The 10,009-nt window shown below is 43.6% G+C and overlaps 1 protein-coding gene across 1 annotated transcript; it reads right to left on the bottom strand.

Moving 5' to 3' along the window:
• Positions 1 to 2,885: 2,885 nt before the first annotated feature.
• On the bottom strand, positions 2,886 to 7,364 carry LOC136771580 (C-type mannose receptor 2-like). Its single transcript, XM_066723979.1, has 5 exons — positions 7,318 to 7,364; positions 6,464 to 6,850; positions 4,036 to 4,386; positions 3,473 to 3,561; positions 2,886 to 3,240 (listed from the first exon to the last, which is right to left on the bottom strand). Exons 1-5 carry the CDS (start codon positions 7,352 to 7,354, stop codon positions 3,145 to 3,147), a joined length of 960 nt encoding a protein of 319 aa, XP_066580076.1. The 5' UTR covers positions 7,355 to 7,364; the 3' UTR covers positions 2,886 to 3,144.
• Positions 7,365 to 10,009: the final 2,645 nt, after the last annotated feature.

The following is a 10,009-nucleotide window of genomic DNA, read 5'->3' as shown; positions in this document are numbered from 1 at the left end:
GAAATGTTTGAAATGCTTTGGTGTTGTAATGATGCTCTGTGTTTGGTAGTTGATTGCAAACTTGTATTTAATGTGTAGAGATGTGGGGTTGACTTTATGGCTAGAATAATGGAGGAACAACAAATGATGGAGGATTATTGAGCTCTTGCTTTTTCAATTAACTGCTAATAAAGTGCAGTTAAAAGTCAAAGTCTTTCTCTCTCTCTGTCTTTGTCAGTGTGATGCTCTGGAATATTAACCCGTGTGTCTCCTGGGCTGACACCTCCCTGTCTGGAACTACATGCAAATCTATTCTCTGTTTGCAATGAGTTCCTGTCCAGGGGAGACTGGAGTGGAAGACTGATTTCCATAGAGAGTGGAGAGAGTGATCACATGGTGCTGCCTCTCCCTGAGGCCCTGCTCACACCTTCAGTGGGGGGATACTGACAGGCAGGGGTCTGCAGTCCTGGGCCTGGAGAGATACAGTACAGCACAGTGAACAAGCGCAGTGAGTTTTCCGTCAAAAAAAGCAGCCAATGAGGAGAGGGGTCCTAATCATTTAACCCAATGGCCAAATTTAACCCAAAGGATGGCCTCCCTAGATTCCCTCTCTTTGCATTAGTGTAGCTGCAATTTTTCAATTGCTCTTCAGTGATTCACCTGCTGACGATTTAAAAAACAAATCTGAAAACAAGTGATGCCAACATTTTCAGCATTTGTACAGGATTCAGGATTCAATATTTCCTCTACCTTGTGCATCACCAATTGAGTGTGTTAAGTGTGATTAGCTCTTTTAATTCAATTATTACAATTGTACCAAAATTGTAAATGTATGTTATTATGACATTAAATTCAGTACAGTATGGAGAGTTTATGCTTAGTAGTTGTGTATTCTTTATTGATATAAGTAATAGTAGTAGTAATGTTAATCAATAAAACATTTAATGACTATAAAATATTATATAGCAGGTAATCTTAATAAGCTTTAAATTTGAAATCTAATCAGATTGTTAAGGAACAAAAAAAAAAAAAAATTCAATCCAACCTCCATAAAATAAAATCCAGTTAATATTATCCCTCTTTCCAGTTAAAGAACTGCATTTCTTTCCCTGTGTGTCTGTGTGAACAAGGTCACTGTCTGTTTCACTGTGCTGCGGCCCTGTGCTATAGTGCATCCCTGATACCTAGAAGAAAAGGGTCTGATAAGAACCAGTTTTCACCAGCAATGTGGGCTTGATACATCGTACAAACCCCACACTTACTTAATTTTCCCCAGTTTAGCCATATACAGTGGGGGAAAAAAGTATTTGATCCCCTGCTGATTTTGTACGTTTGCCCACTGACAAAGAAATGATCAGTCTATAATTTTATTGGTCGGTGTATTTTAACAGTGAGAGACAGAATAACAACAAAAAAATCCAGAAAAATGCATTTCAAAAAAGTTATAAATTGATTTGCATGTTAATGAGGAAAATAAGTATTTGACCCCTTCGACTTAGTACTTGGTGGCAAAACCCTTGTTGGCAATCACAGAGGTCAGACGTTTCTTGTAGTTGGCTACCAGGTTTGCACTCATCTCAGGAGGGATTTTGTCCCACTCCTCTTTGCAGATCCTCTCCAAGTCATTAAGATTTCGAGGCTGACGTTTGGCAACTCGAACCTTCAGCTCCCTCCACAGATTTTCTATGGGATTAAGGTCTGGAGACTGGCTAGGCCACTCCAGGACCTTAATGTGCTTCTTCTTGAGCCACTCCTTTGTTGCCTTGGCTATGTGTTTTGGGTCATTGACATGCTGGAATACCCATCCACGACCCATTTTCAATGCCCTGGCTGAGGGAAGGAGGTTCTCACCCACGATTTGACGGTACATGGCCCCGTCCATCGTCCCTTTGATGCAGTGCAGTTGTCCTGTCCCCTTAGCAGAAAAACACCCCCAAAGCATAATGTTTCCACCTCCATGTTTGACAGTGGGGATGGTGTTCTTGGGGTCATTCCTCCTCCTCCAAACACGGCAAGTTGAGTTGATGCCAAAGAGCTCGATTTTGGTCTCATCTGACCACAACACATTCACCCTGTTCTCCTCTGAGTCATTCAGATGTTCATTGGCAAACTTCAGACGGGCCTGTACATGTGCTTTCTTGAGCAGGGGGACCTTGCGGGCGCTGCAGGATTTCAGTCCTTCACGGCGTAGTGTGTTACCAATTGTTTTCTTGGTGACTATGGTCCCAGCTGCCTTGAGATCATTAACAAGATCTTCCCGTGTAGTTCTGGGCTGATTCCTCACCGTTCTCATGATCATTGAAACTTGCATGGATCCCCAGACCGAGGGAGACTGACAGTAATTTTGTATTTCTTCCATTTGCGAATAATCACACCAACTGTTGTCACCTTCTCACCAAGCTGCTTGGCGATGGTCTTGTAGCCCATTCCAGCCTTGTGTAGGTCTACAATCTTGTCCCTGACATCCTTGGACAGCTCTTTGGTCTTGGCCATGGTGGAGAGTTTGGAATCTGATTGATTGATTGCTTCTGTGGACAAGTGTCTTTTATACAGGTAACGAGCTATGATTAGGAGCACTCCCTTTAAGAGAGAGCTCCTAATCTCAGCTTGTTACCTGTATAAAAGACACCTGGGAGCCAGAAATCTTGCTGATTGATAGGGGATCAAATACTTATTTTCCTCATTAACATGCAAATCAATTTATAACTTTTTTGAAATGCGTTTTTCTGGATTTTTTTGTTGTTATTCTGTCTCTCACTGTTAAAATACACCGACCATTAAAATTATAGACTGATCATTTCTTTGTCAGTGGGCAAACGTACAAAATCAGCAGGGGATCAAATACTTTTTTCCCTCACTGTATGGGTCTTCCTGAGCAGTGGCCAGACAGAAACCAAGCTTCTGCTCATCACGGGACAGACATGTGGACCTGTTATCTTTCTTCCAATCTTTTCAATTGGAGGTGCAGTTCTCTCTGGATTTCTGCGACTCTTCATCTGCGCTATAGTTGCTATTGCAAAATAAAACTAATGGATTATAGAGCTGGACTGTGTACACACTGCACTGATAGAGCTACACACTGCACTATATCTTATAGACCTCAGTGATGTATTGGTGTGTCAGCTGAGCAGCACATTAGCACTGCAGCTCCAGTGTCTCTCCTCCTCACTCCTCCTGGTGGAAAACCTGCCCGTCCAGCTGCTCTCTCCAGCGCAGTGTGGTGTCCTCCGGCAGACGCAGCCTGATCCATTCACTCTTGATCTGAAAACACAGCAGCAGCACATGACTGGAGCAGCACTGTGGCCAAGGGCACAGATTGGAGGGCAACATCCTTGTTGAATGGTGAATAGTACAAATTAATAAAGCTCATAATAAAGCTTGACCCCTGTAGCCATGTGTCTCCACACTCTCTCTCCCTCCCTCCCTCCCTCTCTCACAGTCACAGGGTCATCTGGTCCTCAGCACTCAGGGCCAGAGCCAGGGTGTCACTCACCTGCTCTAAGAGTGTCTCTCTCATTGCAGGTGTGTTGAGGTTCACACCATGTTTCCCCAGGAAATACAGCTTCATTACTTCTCTGTTCTCTGTGGAGACCAACAGACCCATCGTTACAGTACACACACTCACAGGCCTTTAGCATCCTTAGTGACGTAACCTTCTGCCCCCTACAGGCGACGCTCTGAAGTGTGTGTTCAGCAGGTGTGTGTGTGTCTGTCAGTGAGGGACAGAGTGACTGGGCTGTGTGAGCACCAGCAGGAGAGAGAGTGATGAAGGAGAGAGATTGTGAGGTGATGTCAGCTGTGCTGCAGTGCAGTGAGCTGCTGTGTGTGGAGGCAGGTGAGGGGAGCAGCAGGTAGAGGTGAGGAGGGGCTGGTGTGACATCAGTCCAGGTGGAGTGGGGGAGAGGAGGAGGGTGGAAGTGTGATGAGATGAAGTGTGTTGGTGTGAGAGAGGAGGTGTGGAGGGCTGAGATGCAGTGAGGTGGGGTGAAGGGCGCTGGGTGGAGGTGAGGTGACCCTCAGCCAGCCTCTCTAACCCAGGAGCTCAGGTCAACTCACCATGGTAACAGAAGAAAGGGAGACTCCAAGAGCAAGGAATATCACCCCACGTCCCGCTGACAGCCATCCAAAGATACACTGTACCACAGTTCTCATTTCCTCCATAATTGTTGGGTTCGCCTGGGTTCCAGTTGCAGAATGAGAAGTTCCTCTGGTCTGACCACTTCCAGGGATCCCTGAACAGACCGATCCACATATTCTGCCCGTTTGCTGCTTTCATTACCTCCTCATTCTCACTCTGGTTCCTCACACTGACCAGGTCTGTGTAATTCTTTCTACAGAATCTCTGCGCCTCTGTCCAGTTCTTTGCTTTGTCAATCAGGACGTATCTCTGTGTGGCGTTACTGGTCTCTGTGAAGACAAAGCCCAGCTGGTTCAGACTGCAGTACATCTCTTGATTAATGTATTTAATGGATGTAACAGAAAACACAGCCAATACAATGTACCAATGTACCAAAACAAAATATCAATAATATGAAACAAAATACCAAGAATATCTAGGACTCTAAAGAAATGTTAAGAGCGGGATCAGGAAAGCAAAGAGGGAAATAGAACAAAACAAAGCTCTTGGAGTTAAAACTAATGCAAGAGCTTTTTCAATATTACAACAGCAAGAGGTCAATAAAGGAGGAAGTGAAACAGCTAAAGGGCAAAAATTGAAGTATCTTGGAAAACGAACAAGATGTGGCAAATGTTCTAAATGAGTATTTCACAGAGGTTTTTACAAAAGAAAAAATGCATAACATGCCACAGATTAACAATCAGTCCAGTCAAACCCTAAGAGAGATCAGGATAAATAAGGAGGAGGTATTAATGGGTAGAAGCTCAAAATTTGGGAACATTTAAAGTCAGACTGGATAGGATCCTTGGATCACTCAGATATTAATCGATACCAAATGATCATGATGGAGCGAATGGCCTCCTCTAGCTTGTAAATGTTCTTACAGTATGTAATGTCTCATCCTATAATGCCCAAGATCAATATTCTTCTTCCTGTGCTGTACATGAATGTAACACAGTTTACAGGTTTGCTGGTGAACAAAGTAATTTATTGGTACATGATGTGTAATAGTATTAATGGTAAGGGCATCACTATATAAGTGTCAGTAATCTCGGGAAATCCAAGAAGCAAAGGTCATAGGGATAAGCAAAGGTCAGCAAACAAAGGTCAGGAAATAAATAACAGGCTCGGGATTGCTACTGGGCTGCAAACAAAACTTTGCAAAGACTTTTGGAAGCAGACAGGTATAGGCTATATAGAGATGTGAAGGTCAGGTGAAACTGGAAACAGGTGTGTGGCGCAAATGAGAGAACAGGTAATGGGAATGGTAATCTGTGGGGAAGTGGCGACTTCTGGTGGTGAAGGTGGGGAATTCATGAAGGAAATGTCACAACTTGAGATGAAGGAACCTCTACTTTGGATCCTTGTTTTGCCTGGCTGACCAATTGATACACCTCTGGACTGTTCTTTAATACGTCTTTTGGATCTCCCTTCTGTACTTTTAAGCCTTTGCCCTCCTTTTGGTTGAGTACGCACTTGAATCCACATTCTGTTAGTCTCCAATACATTAGAGGTGAGTTAGAGACGTCACTATTTTAATTGATTGTACAGTATTGATTCATGTTTTACCTTAATGGCCTCCATTGAAGTGAATTCTATGTGAATCCAGGAGACGCTGTCGAGTTCATAACATCCCTACAGTTATTACACTTAGTTTGTAATTACTGTTTTAGTTGTAACACAGATTAGAGCAGACTACTGGCAGATTGCTTTCTTTTCTATTATTGCTGAGCCTTTCTGAAGTTGCTGATTAACTTGTGTGTAACTTGTGTGCTTCATTAACAGTTGTCTACGCTGTTGAACTGAGAACTAAGGTGAACCACTGCACTTATTTGGTATACATTTAAAAACGCATTACCAGACTACAGAGATTAGTCAAATTGTTTTGCATGGCAAAAGGAAGGAATGGGGGTAATATAATGAGTAAAATAACAAGGAACATTTTAAATGTACTAATATGTAAATTTAAACGAGCACGATGGGTCGAATGGCCTCCTCTCGTTTGTAAACTTTCTTATGTAATACTAGAATATAATTATTATTTTTTCTCAAGAAACAAATAAAGACTTATGACTCCAGCTATATTGAGTAAGTTCTAAATTATTCATTTTAAAAATTTGCTCACATGATTGAGTGGTATGCATCTTATACAGTATAACAACACATTAAGACACATAAAACCATGATTTTAGATCTGACGGGAGTTTTCCTTTGAGTCTTTCATAGGGACTAGAGATTGTGAGGAGCAGTTGTGTGATACTGGCCTGAGGGGAAGAATTGTGGCTGATGTACCTATCCACTCCTCCCTCATTTACCTCAGCTGCCGTGTTTAATAGTATATCAGATTGAAGTAATGAAGAGGCTTACCTTCATAGCAAATGAAGGCAAGTTGTACTCCACAAACAAAATCCCGCCATTGACCATAGATGTCCGTTACTCCACAGTTCTCTTTGCCACCATGGTTATTTGGTTCTCCTAACCTCCACATGTGATACTCCAACTGCACCCCTCTATAGAAAGCACTTTCTGTCAGGGACCACTGCCAGCTGTTCATTTCATAATACAGTCCTATCCAGGCCTGCCCTGTATAAGCGCTGTCTGCAGCGTTGAGCAGTCTGTCCAGTTCTTCTGCGTTGTCAATGGAGGCCAGGTCAGTGTGTTTCTCTCGGCAATATTGTTGTGCCTCAGTCCAGGTGAGGGGTTTGTTCACAAAGACATACTGACGAGCGAGACATGAGGAGAGACTGCAGAGCCCTGGAAACACACAACACAACACACACAGACTGTCACTCAGAGCAGAGACACACAGGGGCCCAGCAGCTGTGGGGCCAGCAGGGGTTGACAGTGGGTTTATAGGAAACTGGGAGATCAGTGTGTCCTCTTGTGTCTTTAGTGTTGTGATGTTGGATATCACTGAGTGTCCTACAGCAATGCTGGTGAGTCGGTGTGGAGAGTCAGTCAGTGCTGATTCAGGGTCTCTAGTTGTGTGTGTAGCTGTGCTGGTGCTGTGGAGTCCTGGCTGTGTGACAGTGTTGCTGGTCAGTGTTGCTGCTGAGAGACTGGGCCCAGTCAGCAGAAGGACACTGGCTCAGGGCTGCAGTCCCGTCACTGTAGTGGGTGATGTTGAGCCAATACTGGGCCAACAGTGTGAGGTGATGTGATCAGGGCTGTTCCTGTCAGATTGTGTGTCAGACACAGTCCGGAACACAGGGGACACTGACCTGAGAACAGCAGGATGAGAAACACCCTCCGCTCCATGACTGGCCTGTCAGTCTGCAAACACGGAGACACGGGTTAGTGCTGACTGGTAGGACAGAAGATGGCAGTTTTACATTTTTGGTGTAAAACTCAACAGCACTGAATAGATGCACATGTTGTTGCAACACAATGATGTGTTTTGGTGACATGGTGCTCCCTCACATAACATCACCTCAACACTGGAGCTGGAGTGAGACGTGTATATAATAAACACAGTCAAAAATAATGAATAAAGCAATGGATACATGTTTCTGTATAGCGCTCTGTGGCTACCCTGCGAAGGGCACTATATAAATACAAAAGTATTGATTTGATAAATTGAAAAAATATATTCTTGAATCTCACATTTACTTGATTTGACTTTCTGAAAAATCAATATTGTACGAGTTATCTTTTGAGTTGAGACTACTACCCATAGGGGAATCGGCTGTTGTCGATAGCACGGGAACACATGAACTCATTGTATAATGGACATCCCTGCAGCGAAAGGGACTCCTTTCTTACCAGACCAACGGCTATGGCCCACAGCAGCAGCTATAGCCAGGGATCTCCTTCCTTCTCCTCCTGGGACTCTTTTGCCCCGTTTCCACTGGCGGACGCATCGGCAAAAAGTATTGTTTGCAATTACAAATCTGTATTAAGAGTAATAAGATAAGGAAGTCACGCTGTGCCGTTTAAAATACATATATACTAGCACAAATGATGACGATAATAATATCAATACATATTTGCTATTTAGTATTATTGTTGCACATGGAAACGTATTCTTATGTGAACATGCTTGTCTGAATATAATGTTGTCTCTACACGTTTAGCTCTTCCTAATATCTCTGAACAGAAACATGTATTTATTATGCTGTTTACAATCATGTAAAGCACAAATAATAAAACAGACACAAAGTCCTCTCCACTCAGGCTGTGTCGCTCATAGTGTTTCCAAACCCACAGTCGCTGCTCCTCCATCAGAGGGACGGATCACAGCGGCCTGCTTTTGCAAAAAGCTCTGGGACGCGTCTGAGGATGGCTTGGCACGACACGACGCTTAAGCCAGTGGAACCGAGGCATAAGAGTTGAGATTCAGGAAGCTGCTCTTGTCATGCATGCCTGAGAGCCGGAGAGAGACATCTCTGCCATGTTATCATGAATAATTGGCCTCAGTTTTGCACAGCTACCGGCACATTCATGTGCTCCCGTTGCAATTGATGTATCGTGGTGCATCTCAGTACTGACCCAGTCAGAGCACTCCAGTGCCCACACGGTGCAGTACAGCAGTGATTCAGTGCAACTCTAAAGACTGCAGAGGGTTGTAATATAGTTGAGTAAATCTGCTTAAGAGCACTAACTCTGCCTGCCAGTTACGCTACAGCAGTGTGATTTTTCCACAGTTCAGCCAGACGCAAGTAAAAGTAGTTGGCAAAAAACGTTTACATTGTTAGCTCCCATTCAGTGTGTTTAGCCAGACCAGTGTGCGTCGCCGACAAATTGTAAGTTATATCTATGCTTGTCACTCTGGTGTCCCATCCTGGGTGTATGCATGCCTTGCGCCCTATGCTGGGATCAGCTCTGGCTTCCCTGCGACCCTCACTAGGATAAGCGTGGATAAGTTTCGAAGATGAATGGATGGATCTATGCTTGTTTATGTGTCAGCAGATGTAAACAGTGTTTAGTTATTTTTATCTGTATAATTCTTAGTAAGAAAAGTTATATTAGCCTGTTTAAGTCACTTTGTGTGTGTGCTCATTCCAGGCTTCCTTGTCCTTGGTAATTTGTTTACATTCTTCTGTTGCTGTATATTGTGCTGTGACACTGGTGGAGAAGATGGCAGTATTTAACCCAGCCTGTGGTGATAAATTAGTTAAATTAGTTATTATTACATTACTAATATAATATCATATACACTCACCTAAAGGATTATTAGAAACACCTGTTCAATTTCTCATTAATGCAATTATCTAACCAACCAATCACATGGCAGTTGCTTCAATGCATTTAGGGGTGTGGTCCTGGTCAAGACAATCTCCTGAACTCCAAACTGAATGTCTGAATGGGAAAGAAAGGTGATTTAAGCAATTTTGAGCGTGGCATGGTTGTTGGTGCCAGACGGGCCGGTCTGAGTATTTCACAATCTGCTCAGTTACTGGGATTACACGCACAACCATTTCTAGGGTTTACAAAGAATGGTGTGAAAAGGGAAAAACATCCACTATGCGGCAGTCCTGTGGGCGAAAATGCCTTGTTGATGCTAGAGGTCAGAGGAGAATGGGCCGACTGATTCAAGCTGATAGAAGAGCAACTTTGACTGAAATAACCACTCGTTACAACCGAGGTATGCAGCAAAGCATTTGTGAAGCCACAACACGTACAACCTTGAGGCGGATGGGCTACAACAGCAGAAGACCCCACCGGGTACCACTCATCTCCACTACAAATAGGAAAAAGAGGCTACAATTTGCACAAGCTCACCAAAATTGGACAGTTGAAGACTGGAAAAATGTTGCCTGGTCTGATGAGTCTCGATTTCTGTTGAGACATTCAGATGGTAGAGTCAGAATTTGGCGTAAACAGAATGAGAACATGGATCCATCATGCCTTGTTACCACTGTGCAGGCTGGTGGTGGTGGTGTAATGGTGTGGGGGGTGTTTTCTTGGCACACT

Source organism: Amia ocellicauda, chromosome 15, assembly GCF_036373705.1.
Source record: "Amia ocellicauda isolate fAmiCal2 chromosome 15, fAmiCal2.hap1, whole genome shotgun sequence".
Lineage (NCBI taxonomy): Eukaryota > Metazoa > Chordata > Actinopteri > Amiiformes > Amiidae > Amia > Amia ocellicauda.
Note: the sequence above shows the minus strand (reverse complement) of the source record. Positions and strands in the feature narration are given on the sequence as shown.

Bases quoted from the DNA above. Each gene is read 5' to 3' on its own strand.
- LOC136771580 (XM_066723979.1), bottom strand. From the start codon at position 7,354: ATGGAGCGGAGGGTGTTTCTCATCCTGCTGTTCTCAG. The intron at 6,851-7,317 runs GTCAGTGTCCCC...GTGTGTTTCCAG, and splicing joins TCTCATCCTGCTGTTCTCAG to GGCTCTGCAGTCTCTCCTCA. The intron at 3,241-3,472 runs GTGAGTGACACC...CTGTGTTTTCAG, and splicing joins GAGAGACACTCTTAGAGCAG to ATCAAGAGTGAATGGATCAG.